General features: G+C 36.1%; 1 protein-coding gene across 3 annotated transcripts in view; it reads right to left on the reverse strand.

The window, feature by feature from the left end:
- Positions 1-1,269: 1,269 nt before the first annotated feature.
- Positions 1,270-23,703, reverse strand: part of LOC109045813 (furin-1-like) — a 111,698-nt gene continuing 89,264 nt past the window's right edge. For all 3 annotated transcript variants that reach the window (XM_042727242.1, XM_042727240.1, XM_042727241.1), the window contains exons 9-16: positions 20,173-20,385; positions 17,326-17,426; positions 16,903-17,006; positions 16,537-16,654; positions 13,310-13,489; positions 13,088-13,212; positions 9,088-9,201; positions 1,270-4,805 (exon numbers count right to left, since the gene is read on the reverse strand). In XM_042727242.1, coding sequence (XP_042583176.1) covers positions 4,186-4,805; positions 9,088-9,201; positions 13,088-13,212; positions 13,310-13,489; positions 16,537-16,654; positions 16,903-17,006; positions 17,326-17,426; positions 20,173-20,385 — 1,575 coding nt within the window. In that variant the 3' untranslated portion in view covers positions 1,270-4,185. The remainder of the gene's footprint in view (positions 4,806-9,087; positions 9,202-13,087; positions 13,213-13,309; positions 13,490-16,536; positions 16,655-16,902; positions 17,007-17,325; positions 17,427-20,172; positions 20,386-23,703) is intronic.

Raw genomic sequence — 23,703 nt, forward strand, 5'->3', positions numbered from 1 at the left:
TTATTATAATGCATTTGATTTAACATGACTAAATATTACAAATAATCCTAAAAGCTTGTTAAAAACATGAAACTAGACAGAATATAGTATGTGCTCTCTCTCTATATATAGGTTATAATTTCTTCAATATATACTTCAAGCCCTATACATTTATACACAAAGTATACAAACATTAGTAGCACAATAGTTTATTTGCATGTTACTATTACTATCTGAAACCTTGCACAACAAAACCAGTCATAAGGGTCAATTTTTTTTTTTTTTTTTTTTTTTTTTTTGGGGATTTATACATCAGATGAAAGCTGAATAAATAAGCTTTGTTAGGAAAGGACAATATTTGGCCGAGATACAGCTATTTGCATCCGAGGGTCCAAAAATAAAAAAATATAAACAAAATATTGAGAAACTCGAAAGTACTTTCTTAGTCGTGCATATTACTAATCAAAGATGTTCAATCAAATCAAAAAACGTTTTTAATTTGAATCAAATAATCAAAAAAAGGTTTATGTATTTATGGTAGGAAATTTACAAAATTATCCTCATGGAACATGATCTTTACTTATTATCCTAATGATTTTTTGGCATTAAAAAAAAAAAACGATAATTTTGGCTTGTACAAATATACCTGTTACTTTGACTGGTTTTGTGGTCCAGGGTCACATTTGTTTTGTGGTTTAAATGGTGACTAAACCGTAAACACCTGTCACAGGCCATTTAACTAGTTGCATTGTGACCTCATGCCTTGCAGTAGGGTGTAGTCACAAAAAGTCTGTGTGTGCTCAACTTTTTTTGTTGTGGTTTTTTCTTTTTTTTTTGACAAAGTGATGATTCATAGTTTTATTTTATTTTTTTCAGTAAGCATGTGTTTTTGAGGATAACACAAATGATGTAACATTGTACAAACCAAGGGAAGTCGTCTGGAAGTCCACTTCTGCAAACCAGGCCATGCCTAAAATATTGTGCTCTCGTTTCATTTTTGTACTATTTTAAACAATTGGTCGAGACACTGACCGGTCAAATCTACCAAAACACATCTCTTATGTAGCGTAGTCAAAACTACCTTTGCACCTAACACTTTAACCTCAACAGGATGCTAGACCTTTCTTAGCAAAACAGTTCTAAGTAGTAACCTTTAAAAGGTTTTGTCATGGAAATCTCAATTTACGTGTAGCCTCAAAAAACAACAACAAAGCTTTCAGCATGGCTGTGGACTATGAGATTTGATCTGACCTACAGGAAATACAATAAAGAGTTCACAACGGAAAATGCTGAAGTTTGCATAGATCTTTATTTTTTTTGTATAATCTATAATTAGCATATTGACATCAATTAAATAAAAAGAAAAAAACAGCAAATAATCTTTAAATTAAATGTAAATGACAATGCACCATATATATAGTACAAAAATAGGCCTAATTTTATATATAGCTGTCCTGTCTCAGGTAGTCATACAAATGATTGGTGTTTTCTACTTGGGAATCTACATGCATCAGTTGACTCTTCAAATAAAGATGAAAATAATCCTATGGTTCCAGAAGGTTCTCACTTGAGCCTGAACACACACACACACACACACACACACACACACACACACACACACACACACACACACACACAAACAAGCCCTTAAAGCACAATGCAATCATCGCACCATCAGGGTGAAAACCTACTACGTGTGACCTTGTAAAAACTGCAGCCACGACAAGTTTAGACCACAACTCCTAAAATGTCTTTCAACAGCCTTTTCAAGCATTCTCTGAAGGTGTATGGTTAAATCACTTATCTAAGTCAAAACTTAAACAAACCTCAATTTAAAAAAGTTATAAATTTTTTTTTTTCAGTGTGTTTTTTCAGGTCATGTTATCCCTCTAAGGCAAGCAGATTTTCATCTGTGCTTTTTGGTCACGCCTTCACAGTCTTTGAGGCTTTCCAAAACAGCTGTAACACAGTCATTACTGCAGGGGGCAGAACAGCTATTTACAGTTTAGCTAAACAAAAGTGTAGAGAATTGAATTAACATGTACTGTATGTTGAGAGTATTAAAAATAGAAAGTAGTTGCAACTCTCTGTGTGTGTGTGTGTGAGCGCTAAATGAATTTAAAAGTGTTCAATTTCATTCTTTGAAATTTAGCCATTCATTTCACCGCAAATTCATTCTTTGTAAATAAACTGAAGACCTATATATTTATTGTAAAAAAAACGAAAAACAAAACTGAAGTCCTATACAGCTGTTTAGCTAAATAGTAAATTGCAGCTTCAAGTTGAACTCTTATACAAATAATACAAGGAGGGATGAAAAGTTCCAATTTGAAACTTGTTTTAAGAACAGGGAGGTACCAGATCAACAAATAAACATTAGCATAAAGTCACGAGATATTCAACAGCTGTGAAACTGTAGGGTGTCGTCAATGAAGATGTTCTGTTAGTCTAGAGACTGTGTAGATGAACAGGACACACTTAAAAAAAAAAAAAAAAAAAAAAAAAAAAAAGAGATGAGTCTTAATCATGTAAAAACGTGTTTAAACTAAACAAGGGCAAGGCTGAAGATGGTGCAAGTAGTTTGTGAACTGGCCTATACTGTGTCCTTGTCTTTGTTTGGTGCAGTCGTAAGAAACTGGTTTTGAAAGGTTGATAGTAATGCTGATAGGATATGATGAAGAAATCAGCACATCATCGCATTAGCTCTGTTGGGTCTCTATTGCACAGATTCCATAGATAACATTGTCATTTCATGAAGATAATGCATAAGAGCAACATGTGGATTATGAATATGTAATTTGGATAAAAACAAAAATACAACAGCACTATATTCTGGGCAGATGAGCTGACGAGGCCAAGCGTACTACTAATAACAAACAGTAGTAAGCAAAGAAAATTACCTGATGAAATGATTCGAGCAGAAGAAAACAACCAAACGTCTATAAAACCCAAGCTGCTCTGGGTGAGGGTCATCACAGCCCTGTCTCTGATTTATTTCAAAAACACAACCATGGATGATTCCCATGAACATGACAACATCGAAGCCAGATCTTTTCAGGACAGGCCTTTAGCCGGGACCGTTTCTAGTGTTTCAAACCTTGACTGGAGGACAGATTTAGAAAAGAGAAGAGCTTAAAGTTGCCGAGCTGGCTCGGAAGGACTGACTGACTTCAGAGATTTCTCCCCACATGCGGTACGGTTAGAGAGTGCAGGCATACTGCGGTTCACAAAGAAACTCACAAATAAAATGAAAATACTCACTCGTGTCTTTTCAAACCTGCATGAGATCTTCAAAGAAACAGAAAAGATACTGATAATCACCAGATCAAAGCTGTCGAGCATCAAAAATGACAACAAATACACCATAAAAGTGGTATGGTGTGTTCTTAACCTTTATTTTGAATGTGATTAATCATTTCACTATCATCAGCACTACATATATATATATATATATATATATATATATATATATATATATATAAAATTTAGAGGCATTTAGATTTTTTTTTCACCTAAGAAAACAATGCAGGTTTGCAATGACATGAGGGTGAGCAAATGATGTCAGGTTTCATCATTCGGAGAACTATTCCTTTAAACAGCCTGCTGTACACTGTGAATTTGTGAATGTAGATACTCTAGGGGGAGCAGTAAGCTCTTCAAACACATTTAACAACACACTGCTCCTCTCTCCATCTGACCATGTAGAAATAGTGATATGTTCTTCTAAAAGGCTCCCTGCGCAAAGCCAGTGGATCCAACCCACTGGAGCACTGACTGACTTCATATAAACGTAGTTTCACTCTCAAACACACACATATACACACACACTCATACACTCAAAGAAAAGCTTTGTTTTCCTCCTATGCAAATGATTCAATCTTGTTACTTAAAATCTCACTAGGCAACAGGAAGAGACCAAACAATAATCATGTTTATTGTTATTCCGGGGCAACCCTGTGACCATCGGCTCATCACCGTCGCTTGTGATTGGAAGCTTTCCATTTTGAGGCACCGAGAGAGGTCAACACCCAGGTGAATCATGGCTCATATAACTACGACAGGTGCGAAAAACAAACCAAACCCCCCAGAATTAAGATTTGCTCAGACGAACCCAAGAAGGAAATCACACAAAAAAAAAAAAAAAAAAAAAAAGAGACAACAGTGCCACAGAGGCTAGAGAGGGAAGGAACGTGAGCAAGAAGGGTGTTAAAGAGCACTTTGTGTTTTAATGAAGGCAGTCCTCTCATTGCGGATCTCGAATTCCTCGTTCTCTGACTCGGAATTGCCCACGTCCTCCCTCCAAACGCTTGGGATGCCCTTGTAGGCCACTGCGGTGCGGTTGAAACCAAACCCAACCAGTAAGCCAGATCCTGGCCCAGCTTCAGCAGACAGTAGTTTGTTCTGTTTACGTGTGTACATCTGCAGGAAGCCGAACACGGCCACAAACGTAGCCACGATGAAGGCACAGCTGAGCACGGCCACGGTTGCAGGCAGGCGAGAGGTGAGCTCTGGGTGCAGTTTGATGGACGAGCCACCACCTTGCGTCTGGAACAGCCCGCCGTCCGGAGACTCACGCTGGATGTGGTTCTGGTGCAGGCAGGTGCCGCTGACAGCGTCCAGGTGGCTGTGAGGAGGGCAGGAGAGGCAGCTCTGAGGGCCCGTGCCGCTGCAGGTGAGGCAGATGGGGTCGCAGGACTGGCAGGCAGGACGGAGGACGGACGTCACCTCGTTGTTGGGGAGGAAAATGGAGCGAGTGCCTGCGATGAAACCTGCTGGACAGTCTCTCACGCAGCCCTTGTTGTGCAAGAAAAAGCCGGGGTTGCACTCTGCAGGAGGAAGAAACAGAATTCTGTTTAGGCTTCAAAATACAAGCTAAACTATATTGCTGATTTCCATTAAAAATTTATTTGACTTTTTTAAAACCAAAAATCATGTTTACACTTGGATGGAAGTCCATGAGACCAGCATTCCTGAGGATTTAAAGGCTGAAATGCAAAGCTTGCATCTTTTGAAGGGCGGCTGATAGTACATTCAGGAAGCAGACATGTTGTAATGTTACATGCTGTACTCCATTTAAAACAGCATTATTAATAATAATCAATTCATCAACTCATTACTAACTGGGAAACTACATAGAATATTCAAATAAATTATTTGTATTTTGTCAACCCCACACTTTTGCCTTCCCAGTGTTAAGGATTTCATGTGACTTTTAAAATAAATATGCATTGATTTTTAAAAAATTTTAAATCTTAATTTAATTCCAACCTTAAAATTAAAAAAAATAAATAATTATATATATATATATATATATATATATATATATATATATATATATATATATATAATAATAAAACACCACAGGACCATTTTAAAAATACATATGATTAAATAGTAAAAAAACTTTGATGAAATGGCTGAATAAAATTAATAACAATATAAATATTATAAATAAATAAAAAATATTAACCTAAAAATATTAATGTTGATTAAAAATTAAAAAAAAAAAAAAAAAAAAATTAAAGGAAAATATTATTGTCAAGCTTTTTGATTTACAGACTGTGAAGATAAATGATTGGATATGCACAGACAAGGTTACCAAACATGTAAGCATGTAGAAAAGTTTTGCGGCTATACCTTTAATACAGTGTGCAAACCTATTTGAAGGCTTATTGTCTGGCTCTGTGTGCTTTCACTGTCTTATTTAACGGTGGTTTTTGCTTTGTTTTTTAAACAAAAAATATTTCATGGTAAATCAACATTATGCCACAAACGCTTGTTGCTAGAGTTTAATTTGTATTGAACCCGTTACATCCTTTAAATAGGATGCACAGTTGGGCAGCTTGTGTGTGTGTGAAGTGTGATAGAGTAAATGAATCCGCCTGAGGACTGAAGCTAAACACTGCATCGCTCTGCGCTGCTTAGGCTTTTTTACACCTCAAATGCTGCCTGCCATGCCAAGAAGAAAAACGGTCCAGGAAATTCAGGTCTTTTCAAATGTGCTACCTTGCCTGATGTGAGTCCTATTACTGGAATAATTACTAAACCATCCAAGCATCTTCTGACAACTGCAAAGGATTAGTAAAAGGCGTTTTTTTGAGTGCAAAATCCCTATTTGTGGGTTGGTAGGGCATGTTGGGTTGCTGTGGTAACAGAGCTTAACACCTGGAGTGGGTTCAAGCTTCGAAGGTCAGATCAGGGATAACATGCAACCCTTCATCACAGTAGAATGAGCACCAGGAAGAACTCCTGGATCAACCGGATATACTGTACACAAAGGGCTTTTGCTGATAAAAACAATGCACAAATTGAGATCAAATATGACATTTCAAAAAGCAATAAGAGGCTGTGCTTTGCAGTCATTTTACCATGGTTAAGAGCATTCTTATGTACAGTGTGAAGAAGTGTCTAAAATAGTTATAAACTTTTAAAAAAAATTCCATTAGATATAACCCTTAGATGAACACGTAAAATGCATAAAACCTTAATGCAAATTAGAAATGTTGTCTTGACAGCTAATTTAAGTAAAATAAGTTTGAGAGAAAGTACTAAAAATCACAATTTAATTCAAAATATATTTACAATAAAGGCTAATTCTAAATTTTAATACATACTACAACATTATATAAATAATACTAAAATAACAAAAATATAAATGCTGTTTAACTGTGGTAAAATCGCTGTAAGTCAGAGCCTCCTAATTATTATTATTAAAAAATCCAAAATACTGTGTGATTTGTAATTTTAAATTTTTTTAATATTGAGCAATTTATTCAGGTATTTTAAAGTGGTCATATGACGTTGCTAAAAAGAACATTATTTTGTGTATTTGGTGTAATGAAATATGTTTATGTGATTTAAGGTTCAAAAAACACATTATTTTCCACATACTGTACATTATTGTTTCTCCTCTATGCCCTGCCTCCTGAAACGCGTAGATTTTTTAAAAGGCTTATCGGTCTGAAAAGCGAGGTGTACACTGATTGGCCAGCTATCCAGTGCATTGTGATTGGCCAAACACCTCAAGCGTGTGACGGAAATATTACACCCCTTAATATACTGTGATGCCGTCTCCCGGCACGATGAGACAAAACCAATAAAACCCATTACAAGCAAGACATTTGTTGCATCCAGTGGGGACATAATTACTGATTATAATGACTTATACTGTCTTTTTAAGCATTGCGTTGCATATTGCGCCACATAAACATAAAACCATGTTTGCATTTGTGATCAGAGAAATGACTTCCCACACAGTGACGTAGACATGTGGGGGCGTGTTTAAATGAGACGTTTTAGAATATCTCTTTGGATTTGAGACTTTAGTCTTTGCAACTTTAGGGATCTTATCTATTCACGAACAGCTTGTAACACTCCAAAGAGAAAGGAAAACTTGAAAACACATTATAAGACCCCTTTAATCTTTTTTTTTCTTTTTCATTTTTGACAAATTCTGCCTCAGGTTATTTTTGTGTTGTTTACATTGAATGTGGCCTCAGCCACATAAACCGCACATCTGCGCATCCAGCCCACCCTACCTGTTAACTAACCGCCTGATGCATATTGTACACAAAAGTGCCAAGTGCTAGCTGAAAATGAGTAGTTTGGCTAGCATAACCTAACTTCCTTGAGTCTGAGTGCACCAGTCCACCTGCAAATAAAGTCATCTTACCAGGCTGTCACAAAGAGTGCCTTTATGAACTGTTCTGTCCAAGCTGGTGCTTTACTGTTGTATCAACAATTCTAGATAAATGTGCCGGCCAGATGCTAAGCTGCATTACACTCTTAAATATAAAGGTTCTTTATTGGCATCTGTGGTTCCATGAAGAACCTTTAACACAAACGGAACCTTTCCTTTCCACAAAAGGTTCTTTACAATGGTAAAACATTCTTTAAATTATTGCAATGTTCTTCACACCAGAAAAAAAAAACAGTTATTTTAGAACAGACCACTGAAAACCTTTTTAAAACCTTTATTTTTAAGAGTGTAAACAGGCCTTAAGAAACAGATTATTGGGAGATAAATCAACTACATACACTCTGCCCATCATAGTACACAAAAAAGAGGTGAAGAGCATATTTTGAGCATTCATAAAGAAATTGTTTGAGCATGGTGTCATTCAGAGGAGGGCAGGAGAGGAGATGATGGCCAGCGGAGGAGGCAGAGGACAGAAAAAGGAAAGAGCTGATGAAAGAGTAGTGGCAGGGTCAGTGTGTGTGTGGAGAGGTAAGAATGAGCTGGAAACGAGTGCCACAGAAAGGGGCACGGCCGCAGGCTAAACTGGACAGCTGCCTTCAACACGGCTGCCAATGCAGCTGGCACTGTGAACTAATTCCAGGATAGAGTTATGAACACACAATTTAACAGCTAAGACATGACCAGCACAACACGCAACAGAAGCAAAAGGGACCTATAAAAACAGCTGCAAGCTTTATAGATTTAGTTTCAAGCTTTCAATTAGTGGGGAGATTATCAGGGTCAGGTTTACAGTGTTATGTATTAATTAATGTATTTAATTATACATAAATTAAACATTTTGTGAAACCACAGACTAGTGTTCAAAAGTCTGGGGATGAAGTGCTCCCCAAGGCTGCATTTATTTGACCTTTAACTCAGTTTTGTGAAATATTGTTATAAAGTAAAACAACTGTTTTCTATATTATTATATTTTAAAATGTCATTTATCCCTGTGAAACAAAGCTGAATTTTCAGCATCATTACTTCAGTCTTCAGTGTCTTGTTTTTCAACTAAATTAATGTTGTGTTCTAACTTACTGCATACTGCCTACTATTTCTTAAAGACAGCACATAAAACAGAATGATATGTATGTAATTACACAATGATTAGCATTTCAAATAGCAGTGTGCTTCACTGTTGTTGCATGACCCTACATGACATGATTCATTTAGAAAAATTGCAATTTTGCAAAATATTACACAAAATGTTGTGCAAAAAGTCCAAATGTTTCAGACGACAAATAAAATAAATCAAGATGTTAAAGATGTTAATATGCAACTGAAAACAGCTTAGGTACTGAGGACAGCTAGTAAATGCCACTAGTTGTGGGCAGGGGGCGCACTTTCACCATTTTTACTCTGACACTTACCTGTGCAGATCTGATTGAGGTCATATGTTTTGCAGCTGCTGGAGTCTGCTGCTGAAGGGCCGGATAATCTAGAAGCTGTGCCATAGAGGACCAGTGTGAACTGAGTCAGAGTGCCTAAAACAGACACAGAGAGAGATTCAACAATCTGACTCATGCACACCAGAAACTTACAAAATGAGGACAGTCACCAGTTGTGAATCATTATGTCTGTGTTCATTCTGTCTCAATCAGCAGACTGTACTACACTGTATGCACATTTATTCAGTCAGCAGATGCTGTCAACTCACAAATTAGGAACACAAGCAACTGACCAAAAGAAAACAAAAAACATTAGATTGATTTCTCAAGTAAATCAGAACAGTGCTAAGTTAGAATAGAAGCAAAAAGCCACAAGAGGCAATGCATTAGCAATCTGACCAAAGTTAACTAAAACAAAAAACATTTTTGTTATTTAAAATAAAATAAACATTAACTTTTAATTTCAGCTAGGAAACACACACAACAAATATTACTAAAACTTTACAATGAAAATAACAATATATATATAAAACTGATAAAAACAAATAATTGTAAAACTCAAATCTCAATGATACTAAAATAATACTTATGATCACATAACTGTGGAGCCTCTCAAGGCTTACTGAATTTATAAAATGACAGCAATATGATAAAACACTAAAAATTAAAATAAGAATTTTAATATTAATGATAATCACAATAAACAATTAGAACTGACACATACAGATTAAGCATTAACAAGCATATATCTGATAATTTTACAGCTGTAATATATAATATAGGAATGACATTTTTTAAGCTAAAATCTTGCATTCTGATTGGTCATTTTACATTAATGGCTCATTTCCACCGAGCGGTACGGTTCGGTACAGTACAGTACGGTATGCAATTATTTCCGTTTCCACTGTCAAAAGTTGTGAATGGTACCAAAATAGTGAACTGTACCGTACCACTTTCTTGGTACCTTTCCGTTGGGGTACCTAGCACAGCAAAGGGTACCAAAAGGATGAAGCCAAACTCACTGCAGAACGTTGACTGATTGACTAGAATCGTCAGTTTTACGTGATACAAGGAGATAAAGCTTCTCCTTCACTTGTTCCACTCTGCTGTCCATGAGTGTTGGGCTTATTTAAAAGTTGCAAAAGTTTTTGCAAATGAACTCTTCACTTGTATACAAGATAAAATGACAACACCCTTTTTATTTTGACAGTTTGATTGCATATAATCACCTGTACATCTTGCTCATTTTGTGGCCACTAACACAAATTACACCGCAGATAAAAGTTTGCTCATCCTTGTGCCCTGTAACAGCACACAAAATGTCTGAACAGACTTCTTATCATCATTCAGTGACTGTAGTGCCACACTGCTTCGACATGCATTAGATAAATGGCACACTTTGTCTCTATAGTCCAATAAAGTCAGTAGCTCTGTAAATTCTTAAAGCAACAAAAAGAAATGGACTAGGTAATGCACTGGACGAATGGTCCATTCAATCCAGACATAAAGCAGTTGTGTTAGCGTCTGAGCAGGACAAATGAATGGGCTTTGGCTGGAAGTCCCTTTATATTTAGTGTTCATGAGCGGCTGGAGAGTGTGATAGTGGGAGAGGGGGAAAAATCTCAGTCCTCTGATTTACTTAGCTAGATTTAATTAATCAGAATTACTGCGGAGTGTGGTGAAGGAAGACAAATTGACTGTGACATAAAAGAGGAAGAAAACAGGATTGGGCAAATCAGGCGGATTTGAAGAGAAGATACTCTACATTTTTGTGAAGTGTAATGCAGGGCACTGTGAGACATTAAAAAATAATTTTTTTGGATCACAATCAATATTGGACTCTTTTTAATCATTTTCAAGTACCAGATTGTTTTATCTTTTATCTTATGATCTTTTTATTTTTATTTTTTACGACAATCTACTTCTTATCATTTTTGTTTAATTGTATTTAGATTTTCTTTATGTTCTTTTATTACTCCGTTTCATTTTTATTATAATTTGTTTATTTTATTGGATCACAATCAATGCTTGACTTTTTAATCACTTTCAAGTCAGATTGTTTTTTATTTTATTTTTATTGTTTTATTTTCTATAATTTTTATTTTTATTATCTTTTTTAATTTTCTCTTATTTTTATTATCATTTTTATTTTATTTTATCAGGCCTTTTATTATCTTTTATTTTGCTTTAATTTGATCAGTTGTGTTTCATTTTATTTTTATGGTCTTTTTTATAGTAGTTTTTATTAGTAGAGAAGCAGATATTTGAAAAAAGTCAGGATAATATTAGTGAAAGTGACCTGGGGGCTGTTTCATAAAAGACGTTAAGAAAAGTGGGGATTAAAGTCGAAAACCTGACTTTAAATAACCTAAGAAATCAATCGGGACTAAATCGGTTTCATAAACGACAATTTAATTTCACACAATCTCACTAATTCGATCCAGGTTCAGTGAGTCAAGATCACTTGATGTGCATGCTTATTCTGAAAGTGAAAGTCATGACATTTGCCAAGTATGGTAACCCATACTCGGAATTGGTGCTCTGCATTTAACCCATCCAAGTGCACACACACAGCAGTGAGAAGAGAACACACAGTGAAACCCACACCCAGAGCAGTGGGCAGCTATATATCCAGCGCCCGGGGAGCAACTGGGGGTTCACGGTATTGAGGGTGGAAGAGAGCGCTGTTCATTCACTCCCTCCCACCGCCAACTCCTGCCAGCACCGAGACTCGATCCTGTGACCTTCTGGTTACAAGTCCAACTCTCTAACCATTAGGCCACAGCTGGCCCCTTAAGCAGCTCTTAAGGTCAATCATGGATCAAATCGATCCCCAGCCAATATTTGTGCCGTTTAATGCATCTGAGATGGTTATGTCTTCCTCAGCCTATAACTGCCACGTCACAGGTATATTTTTCACATGTAAATGTTAAAAAGTCATGCAAATATATCCATTTTACTGTCAGGAGTGGGCAAGGCTTCACAAGTGAACGAGTGCTGCTGCACATATGTATGCTAAATATATTAGCGCAGTAACTCAGAGTAAAATTGACATTCTGCTAAAATATTTGTTGTTGGACATTAAATGTGATATGTAGAATTTTCTAAGCCGACATATAAGTGTATTTTAATAATAGCAGTAAGTGTAAATCAAATTTAAGCTGGCTAATACAGCCCTAATTACTAGCTCAAATGAGTTAAATATGTATTCTTCTTATAAGTTAAAATGTAGTCTGATTTCAATTATTTATTTTCATTTTTAATTCATTGATTTTAACTTTTAATTCCGTGTTTTTAATGCTTTAAAGAGCAATTTTGGATTGTAATGTTTTAATGTTCTACTAAGAACCATAAAAGGTACAGCTGTTATAAAACCCGAGAGAAAGGCTGCACTGCTAGAAACTGCTGATCAACTGAATGCGCAAGTAGCATCCATGTTAAAATGTTTTTATATATCTTTAAAAAAAGTCTTTACATTTTGGGCACAATACATTAAATACAGTTGGTTGTAGCCTATATTTTTAGATATTTAATTATTTAAGTTGCATTTTCTGTATACTTTTATTTTTGGACTAATAATAAAGTCAACTAATTGTATGTGAGAAAGTCATTGCAGTGCTGATATCAATGTGTTCCTATTAGTCAGTGTTAGAGGAGCTCAGCTTAGCCAGCTCCAGACCAGGTTAGTTTCCCAGCATAAGTTGCCACAGTGACTGAACTTGAGCTATTGTAGTTTTGCTTTCGGAAACCAAATCAAGTGACAATAAGTCAGAATAACTGAAATAAGCCTAGCTTATATGGTATATGGTACTAGTTTTATGAAACAGCCCCCTAGAATGGGATCAGGTAGGGTACACTGGAAGTCCAAATTTGCTGGATTTGAACCTGCAGCTCCTGCATGAGCACCATGGCTCAACACGCTTGGAGCATTAATGAAAAAAAAAAAAAAAAAAAAAGGCAAATTGGATGGATGAGCTATTACCATAGTCATTGGTTCCAGCCACGTTCTCAATCTCCAACGTCCATTCTCCACGAGGGTCCTCATCCCAGGAGTGGGTGGTCATGAAAGCCCAGTCACTGAAGCCATCAGAGGAGTAATCATGAGGTCTGAGAGAGAAAGAGACAGAGAATGTTACACTTAACTGATTCAGCTATACTCTATTTGAGTATAAAGTGTGTGGATGTATCCCTTTCAGTGCCTGACCTGGGTGCAAGCAGCGTGGAGCGGGTGCCCTGTGGGCTGATCAGGTAGATGGCCAGGTTTCCTCTGCGGTTGTAGGACAGGGTGAGATGGGCTTGAGCATGTTCTAATGAGCTCACAAAGTTGTCCGTCCCAGCACATGCATCCACACTCTTATTGATCACCAAATGACTCCCAATATTCCTAAAAACAGAAAATAGTGTTCAAGAACTGACAGATAAACCACAATGAAAAGTTAAACTTCTTATTCCAAGTAATTATTAATGCATTATGCATTATCATTTAAAAATTTGGGGTCATTTAACTTTTTTGAAAGAAGTTTCTTATGTTTACCAAGGCTGGATTTATTTAATCAAAAATACATTAAAACAGTAATATTTTTAAATTATATTACAATTTAAAATAACTGTTTTCTGTCTTAATATATTTAAAGAATGTAATTTATTTCTGTGATGCAAGGCTGAATTTTCAGCATCATTACTCCAGTCTTCAGTGTCACATGATCCTTCAGAAATCATTCTAATATGCTGATTTGCTGCTCCAGAAACGTTCCTTATTCTTATCAAAGTTGAAAACAGTTGTGCTGCTTAATATTTTTTGTAGAAACTGTGATGCCTTTTTTTTGTATTCTTTAATTTTCACAAATTTTCAAGATTTATCTGAAATAGAATTTTTAGTAAAAATTAAAGTCTTTACTGTCACTTTTGATTAATTTAATATATCCTTGTTGAAAATCCTACTGACCCAAAACTTTTGTAAGTTTAGTGTAAGATCATCAAAATATTCACAAACAAGAACCACGATTTAGCTGAAAACACAATCTTAATACTAGATATGGTTCAGATTCTCCTTTATCACCCACCAGGTGAAAACTGGTAGTTCAACTGCTTATAAAAGCAACGGCACACACATTCATGCAAAGCCATGTGTTTTAAAATGCCAAATTACCCAAATGTTTACTGAAGCCTCAAAAGAAAGCATCACTATTATCTTAAGCATAAATGTTTAATGGATTTCCAAACATTGTTTGAACAAATAGGTAATTATTCCCCAAACTCACTACACTAGAAGTTATGTTAAATAAAGCAATGTGATGAAAGCATTAACGTGTTTACTTGCATCAAACTGGCCTTATTAATAGCTGCTGGGAAAGATGAACTAATTCTGACTATATCAAACTGCTGCTGCAACATTTAAGTGTGCAAAACACATTTCTGGTCCAACAGAAAGGTTCAGTCAGGTTAAGACATGTGCCACCGATGACCGCTACAGGAGCCGGTAGGCTTTTGGCACTCTAAACCCAATCCTATAAGGAGCTTAGAGCGGCCCGGACCTGCTCACCAGAGACAGGGTTACACTGGAAGAAGAGCTTAAATCAAGAGAGAGAACGACAGGCTACAGCCTCTGACAAGTCCATGAGGAATGAAGCGTAACCTCTCTGTGCGTGGTAACGCCGCAGCACACGCAAGACTTCAAGTCAGAGATGTTGCGAGTGAAAAATGAAGAAAAACACAGCAGAGATGGAAGTGAGGCAGCCCGTAATCACTTTGCTCTGTGACTTCTGCAACCAGCATGTTAAATTGGGCTTTGCTCCAAAAGCCCTTGATCTTTCCATAACGTTGGTGAACCATAAAGGATGACTGGAGGAAGGGATAAAAAGAGGGTGAGTTTTTAGAGCGAGAGACACGATATGCTGGGAGAGAGGATGAGATTGGTGGAGAGGTACTTTGAGGGTCCGTCTTGAGTTCCAAGATGTCAGCAATGATGGAAGTGTGACAAACGTGGATGTAACAAGCTTATCTGGAAGTCATTACTTCCTTTAAACACACTCTGTAGGCAGCGGAGATGCCTCATGCACTGAAGCATCATTCAAGTTGCGCAGCTCTAAATTTAAATATGATAGACCGTCAAAAGTGATGATTCGCTCCCACCTCGTTTCATATTCCCGTTTCCTCTTGCACTTCATGACCTTTTTAGCAGCACTAAATTTAAAACATTCCGTTTGTGTGCACCGAAGAACCTCGGTTTGACATATGTTAGTGAAGAATCCATTAAGACCGCAGTTTCTTCTAACAGAGGATTTAGTTCACACAAAAATTAATATTTGTCATAATTTACTTAGAGACGCAAAAGTTTATGCTGCTTGAAAGAGTTAAATTTTTCTGTCCAGAATGTTTCTTTAGTAATAATAATAAAAAAAAATTGAATAATAAATCTATATTTTTAATAATTTATGAATTTTCATGTCTTTAATATACCCTTCTATTCAATAATGACTAAATATTTTTTATTTCACAATTTTTTTTTTTTTATTAATCAAAGAATTCAAAAAAAAAAGAATTAAAAAAAAAAATCCATCATGTTGTCCAGAAAAAATAAGAAGCAGCTAAACTGTTTTCAACATAAGTAACAATAATAAATGTTTCTGGCGCAGCATATCAGCATATTAATAGTTTCTGAAGGATTATGTGACACTGAAGACTGGAGTAATAATGCTGAAAATTCAGCTTTGCATCACGGGAATAAATTACATTTTTAAAATACATTCAAATTAAACAGTTATTTTAAATTGCTAAAATATTTCACAATATTACTATTAATATATTTTAGTATATTACTATTAATGTATTTTTATTAATAATGTATTTTACATTTAAAAATCTTACAGATACCTAAATTTTGAATGGTATTAATTAAAATATATTAATTAACGTTAACATTAACAAGAGCTTCACAGAATAATCCAATACTATTAACCTTATTAAATTGAATCTTATTCTACATTTTAATAGGAAATTTCTCAGATTTTTGCCGTTTGACAATTGGATTAAACCAGGAATCATATTTAAATTAGATTAACTGTGTTGCTGTACATTTGAAAAATGCCATGCAAACTTAAGATTCCATGAAATTCAAATTTTTATGACTGCATTCCTGAGATTCTGTCCGCATTTTCTGCAGCACAAAAAACCATAGGCCTTTATCTATGCAATCAAGTGGATAAAAACTAAGGCCTTCAAACTCCAAAAACCCATATTATCGCTGGTCTTCAGACGAGGTTATGGTGTTTTATGTCATTTTGAAGACCAAGAACCCCTGGTCACTGGATGGTTTCACTGAATGGAAAACAGCAGCATAAACATTCAGTCTGAATGGACATAAAAGCTGCCAATTTTTGCTACCAAAACTAACCTTTTTAAGATCAATCCAGTACAGAGGGTTTAACCTACCTAGGCTCAGAAACCAAGGACAGGACACATTTCCGCTGAGGTCCAACATTCGTCCAGTTCTTTGCCAGGGCCACAATGGCCCCAGCATCCAGCAGACCATATCCATAAGAATGACTTACTGTAGGAGAAAGAGAGAGAGAGAAATCAATACTGTTGAAAGTAACTATAGAACCAGTTTAAAAAGGTTGTAAAAAGACTGACATTATAAGTAAAGAGGTGAATTAAAGAGGTTTTGCAGACTGGTGCAGCCAATGATAATGTTATCGATCTAATCACAAAGTGTTCAAGTAGCTGGAAAGTGGAAAGACAAGCCAGAGTGAAAGGAAAGAGGAGGGAGCGATGAAAAGCAACGAGATGGGCTTTTACCTCTGCGACCCACTCCATTTGTCTTCCAGTCATTGGTGGTGAGGTGGGCAGGGTTGGACGTCCTCACAACCAGATGCTGCATGTCTCTCCAGGTCAGGTTTTTACTATGGAGAGAAGTGTTAGTGAGATACATGGTGGAACGAAACACAAACAGCTCTCCTAGATAATCTCTCCTGCCCTTTCCTAAAAGGTCACGGATAGCTACAGGTGGAGTCATAAAGGTTATTTTGTTACCAGTGAATTAATTTAAAATGATAGCGCTCAATGCATATGTTTGATCCAAATGAGAATTTGAAGGTTAATTCCAGCCTGCCAATCTAGCCAGCAGCCATTTTATTTCGAAAGCCTCGGGTCACTCAAATTGCTGATAAAGAAAGATGACCTCGCTTGAGGACAGGACAAACCATGCTTCGGACGACTTACTTGGCCTCAAGGGCGAGGGCGATGATTCCTGCCGCTAGAGGGGCTGAGGCAGAGGTGCCTGTGTGGGAGTCAGTGCACTTCTGCCTGAGGTCTGTAGTGACCTGAAACAGGAAGCGAAGTGGGAAAACATCACATCACTGATATGACGGGAAAATCCAATCATTCCAGATGGGAACACAATACCAACACTGTACTGACATGACAATGAAATCTTTCATAAAAGATGATAAAAAATGTTTCCTGAGGCACAATAATATTGTTAGTAGGATTTTAACACACTGTTAAATAAAAGTCACTTTTCTACACTGGTTTTAGCTCTCAGGTCATTTAAGTGGTTTTGTATTATAAATAAAACTGAAAACGTATTTTTTCCCCTGCTTTATCCAGGATCTTTTTGAATGAACAGGAATTCATTCATTTTGGAATTCATTAAAATATTTTTTAATAACTGTTTTATTTTTTTTCTAAATGTTTCTAACATTTTTTATTAAATAAATGCAGCCTTTGTGAACATAACACATTGAAATAATTTGAATATTCCAAACTTTTGACCATTAGCCTGTGTGTCAAATGATAAGAGAGATCTTGATTTCTCAATTCATAACCCGTTTCATAATCTTGCTAATTGTTTCCAGATTTGCTATTATTATTTGTTCATACTTACAATCAAGAATTCAAACAAGACCCTTACACTCAGCATTAAATTTTGATGTGCAACTAGTCCCTCACCGTTTGTGCTACAGATATAATTGATACCTCAAATCATGAGAGTTGTTGAGAAGAACCGTGCTGTTACTTTTCAACCTGCTATGACTGATCAAACTGATCCTCTAAATTGTTTTTGAGGGGAATTTGGGAGAGAAAAAATAGACCAGGGATAAGGATTTCACAGAGACTTGGGAATTGGGCTCTTTCCACTTGGGCCAGTAGGCAAACACCCAGAACTTCCTAGCAACTGCATATCAATGCCTTGGCAACAAGTCTTGCATCACGGCACTGGCATCAGCATGGAAAGCACCTCTTCTCACATTCTTCAGAAAATGTAAAAACCCTGTAAAAACTGCCATTCAGCTTCTGCCCGTTAAGTGACCCAGGTGGTTCAGTTAAATGTTTGACATTTTTGACACTTGAGGGTAAAAAGCGCAGCATTTTTAAGCCCTTAGGGTCACACAGACAGAGCCGGAACAATTCAAGACAAATGCAAACATAAAAGGCTTGACGGGTGACACTTAAAAAGCCAGGCATCGCAGGATGTGCACTGACTGCGACAGACCTCCTTGCGTGAGACTAATTGCTAAAAATGGCAGAGAGGCTGAATGACAGGAGCGATGACAGGAGAATTCAGCAATTGCACAATTAAAAATGGATCTTGGGAGACCACAGGATAGGAATATCGTCTGACAGAGTCTCTGCTGTAGAGGAAACAGCGGGTATCAGGCTTCTGTCCTTTAAAAGCACACCTCATTGTGAAAGCCAGTGTCTGTGTCTTGAATGGGGGACAATAGATGAGTCAGTCAGGCATAGCCGGTTATGAGAACAATGCTTGGATGCATGCCTCTGTCGGCACAGAGCTGGGTAAAGAAACGAAACCGAACATGAGCAAAGAAAATGTCATGCTATGACAGTAAGGGGTTGTTGTTTTAAATCACAGGGATATTTGTGCTTTGAAACTACAGCTTGACATTTTGTGAAAAACCCAGAAAGGTTGTTTGCTGATACAAAAGTCAGTGTCAAATGCCAGCATGTTGAAGTTTGTTGCCAGGGTGTTGCTATAGGCTTGCTAAGGTCATCTAAATGTTCTGGGACCGGATTTACAAATCATTCTTAAGAATATTTTTTTTCTTTCTTCTATTTTCTAACTTAAGAATAAAGTTAAGAATATTTTGTGTTCCCAAAATATTTAAGAATGTTTTTTATCCTTTTTTTCCTCTTAGCATTAGAAGAATAAGAATTCCTAAAAAGAATGTTCTTAACAATAAATAACAGGGGTGGTAAAAATACACACTCATGTCACGAGTCGACTACATACCAAAAAATATATAAAAATATGATAATTATTTTGAAGCATATGATAAACAGTCAACAAAAGGTAGTCCATTAAGCAGAAAGGAGATATTCATGATTCAAGTAGGCTAAAAATAAAGAATTATGTTAGACATACATGCTTGCACTCTGTCCCTGCCTAGATATAGCTTCAATAACTAAATAAATTGAATTAACATTAAAATAAATAAGTTGTTAATAATTTATAGTAATCTATACATACAGTAATTTGTTAAATATTTATTTATTAATAATAATTAATAAACACGAAAACTCAAATGTACGAGCTGCCAGCTACCATATTTAATGCACTCAAATACTTTAGCTTTTATGGCTGGTCGCTTTGTCTGGTTAGGAGACGTTGTAATACTTAGGGCTGGGGTTTGTCGAAATCCATAAGCACAAGTGTATGCAATAAAAACAGTGACGCTCGATTTAACATACATCATTAATAATCCCAAACACAAAGATAAAACCAAGCCTTGATAGTGAAAGGATATGGTTTGTAATCACAAGAACATCCGTGTTTTTGAAGCTTCAAACAGGCCATGAAGACAAAAACCATCTATCTTCCCTCTCACTAGTGACCGCAGCATTCACTGACAGCCAAAAAGCCTTTAAGAACTTAAAAGCCGTGGCAACAATTCTTCATAAAATGGCTTGGCAGTCTATCTTCTGATCTTCAACTGTTTTTCAGATTCTTTATATTTGGATTAGATTTGCTATGCCACTTCTTCAATTAAAGGATAACTGTTGCTGATTTTCTGGAGGCGGAGAGAGAGAGCGAGAGAGAGAGAGACTCACAATCTGTTTCTCATTGAGGCCTCCACTGCTGTAGGTTGTGGCGAGGGTGGACGAACATGCCTCGCTGTACCAGGGCACATTGCCATTCTGCGTGCTGCTGCTGATGGACAGTGTATAGATGCTATTCGTGTAGCCGTCGCAGTTGCAGCTGTCCTTCTCTCGGCCGCCGTTCCCTGAAGCCCACACAAAGATAGACCCCCGTCCTCCACGGCCCTAGAATTCAGGAGGAGAAACACACAGTCGATCAAAAGCACTGGCACCTCCCTTCACGCAAGCCCAATCTAACACGAGAGCCAGATGCAAGCGCTGCGCTGCGCTGCCAAGTCTGAAACGGGAGGATCACCGACGACAATCCTCAAAACAACTGGATAATATTTGTGATGAGTGGAGTTTGGAAAGGATTGTCTGCCAGAAAGGAGTTCAAAGTGTCATGGAAAACTGAAGCACTTTCAAGGTTTTGATTGCCGGGCCAGATGCTTTTAAAAAGACCTTGTGGGATGGCACTAATGTTTAAGACATTTATCATGCATGTTTATTTTCAGGCACAAATGAAAGACACAAACAGCACTGGGTTTTTGTGGTCTACTTTTTAGAAGAAATGCAGTAATGCAAAAGTAAACTGTCAGAACCGATAATGAGCTCATGAAAAATACACACACTGATTAACGAGGCATGTTTGAATAACCGCGTGACTTTCATTTTACCATGTCATCGCAAGGAAAGGCCAACAGTGCAAATAATTTGATTCAGATGCTGTTTGCTTGTTACTTTTGATCATTTACTGTACCTTACAATTTCAACAATGTGCCAAAAGTCTTCAGGAGAAAATAGCGTGGCGAGAATGGCTGCAGTGCAAAGTTTGGCTTTTTTTCTTTCTTTTTTTAAAAACGTTTTTTAACGTTTGCTCTCTGTTACAGCGCACACCTGCTTGATTGTGGGCATCTATTCAGCGAGGGTGTTTACATACACCAGAGCCCCATTTGCATTGGCCTTCTCCATGAAACATGGCTCTTGTTTCCCAAACAAATCTGACTCCTGGCACATGCGAACGCTCATGATTTGGACACCAGAAACAATGGCTAGAAAATATGGATGGGGAAAATACTAAGCTAGTCTGTGTAATCAGTTCAAGTGTTTTTTTGGTACTTGTCACTCCAGGTGTTTTTTTGGTACTTGTCACTTATTTATAGGAACAGTCACAGGGAAATTCTTACAGCTCTCACCATCTGTTCTGTTAAAAGATCTACCCAATATAATTCAGTAATTCTAATGGGATCATTCATACTCAAATTCTGCACAATGCATTTATGATATGGATCTATGCATATAGTGTATGCTATCTATTCTATGGCATAAGATAGTAATAAAATGTAGCATTAAGACACCTAACGTCTACTAATAATTAAATGTTATACTGCAAAAATATCAATTTGAATTGAATTTAAAGAATCAATTTTTATGATAATAGATAATCTATCACACTGTAAATGGAAAAAACAAACAATAAGAGTGATCATGTTAAAATAAACTGAAGTTGTGGTTAAGAGCACTTGCTAATTCCTGAAATAAAATTAACTGGGGGGAACAATCAAACAAAAAAAAAAAACCACTTTTCTTTAATTTCAGCTAGTGGCCAAGATAACATTTAGTTTTTTCATTTAGTTCAAGTACAACAATAATTAAAACTAAATATACAAAAAAGAACTAAAATAACACTGCTATCATATTGTCCCAAACCAGTTAGACTTTCTATCTTTAATATATTTTGACTGATTTTGCCCATGCAATGAAAGTCAGTGTGGGCCAAAAAACTACAGCAGCAAGAACAACAACAAAAACACAGAAAGAAATTGTAATAATATTTTCTTTTGTGTTTCACAGAAGCAAATATAGCTTACAAATTTGGGACGACTTGTAGGTGAGTTAACAATAACAGAATTTTCATTTTTGGGATGAACTATTACTTTAAGTGATGCATATCAATCTGAAATGAAAGAGTAAAGTGGTCTTGCGTACTAAATCGCATCTCAGCATTTTCTACAAAAGGTCTGCTCCTATAAAATCCATCCACGACACACTGCGGTAGGTAGCGTCTTGGCATGGCTCTCCTACATTGTCCTTTAGCTGGGCCTCAGCCAGTTTTAGAACCCCAGAGCACGTTCATATGAGTGAAGGGCTGAAACAAATGCTGTTCCGTTACCCCGTGCATGATAGCAGTTTAGCTCAAATGGCGTTAAGTAATTAGGTATTAAGAATGTCAATACTGTTCACGCTCTGGAAAATCCGCATGAAGATGTCTCGGTGAAAATTGCCATTTAATGTGACATTTAAATTAAACTTCGCTCTGACTAGTAAGTGCTTTTATGACTCAAGGCACTCGCAAATGAAGTGTGCCAAAATCAAATACAGAGCATCCCTTCCACAGCCCCCCTGACATCGCTAACTTCAAAGCAAATAAGTAAAATCCACTTAATTCATTTGAACTGCAAATTTCTGCCCTCTTATATGCCACTGCTGGTAAAAGTTCAAGGTTAAGAGAGGCAAACTCAGACCATCTCAGCACAAGAATATCAATGAAAACACGTCTACTGTTTGTGGCACAGACCTACTGATGCAGATAATGGCAGGAAACAGTAAAAATAGTCCATGAGTCACAGAAGCAATTGTACTTGTCATGAAAAACATGACCTCTCCACTGCTCATTTTAAAACTGGTTTATGTAGATTTTAACAGCGTAAAACTTCCTCCACAGTCCATCCGAGTGAAAAATTTAGGCTTCGATACAGCATCAAGCTCTGGTACAGTGTGTGTGTGTATGTATATATATATATATATATATATAATATATATATATATAGTATATATATATATATATATATATATATATAGATATATATATATATATATATATACATATATATATATATATACACACAGTACAGACTAAAAGTTTGGAAACATTACTATTTTTAATGTTTTTGAAAGAAGTCTCTTCTGCTCATCAAGCCTGCATTTATTTGATCAAAAATACAAAAAAAAAAGTAATATTGTGAAATATTATTACAACTTAAAATAATAGTTTTCTATTTGAATATACTTATAAAAATAATTTATTCCTGTGATGCAAAGCTGAATTTTCAGCATCATTACTCCAGCCTTCAGTGTCACATGTAACATCCAGTCTATCACATGATCATTTAGAAATCATTCTAATATTCTGATTTATTATGAGTGTTGGAAACAGTTCTGCTGTCTAATATATTTGATGAATAAAAGGTTAAAAAGAACTGCATTTATTCAAAATAAAAAAAAAATATATATAATAATATATATTCTAATAATATATTTTCTTTACATAATCACTTTTTATCAATTTAACACATCCTTGCTGAATAAAAGTATTGATTTTATTTAAAAAAAAGAAAGAAAAAAATTACTGACCCCAAATTACTGACCAGTAGTGTATAGTGTATGTCATTGTTATTACAAAATATTTATATTTTAAAAACATAGCTTCTTTTTTTTATTTTT

The sequence above is a fragment of the Cyprinus carpio genome, chromosome B7 (assembly GCF_018340385.1).
Source record: "Cyprinus carpio isolate SPL01 chromosome B7, ASM1834038v1, whole genome shotgun sequence".
In the NCBI taxonomy this organism is placed as follows: Eukaryota; Metazoa; Chordata; class Actinopteri; order Cypriniformes; family Cyprinidae; genus Cyprinus; species Cyprinus carpio.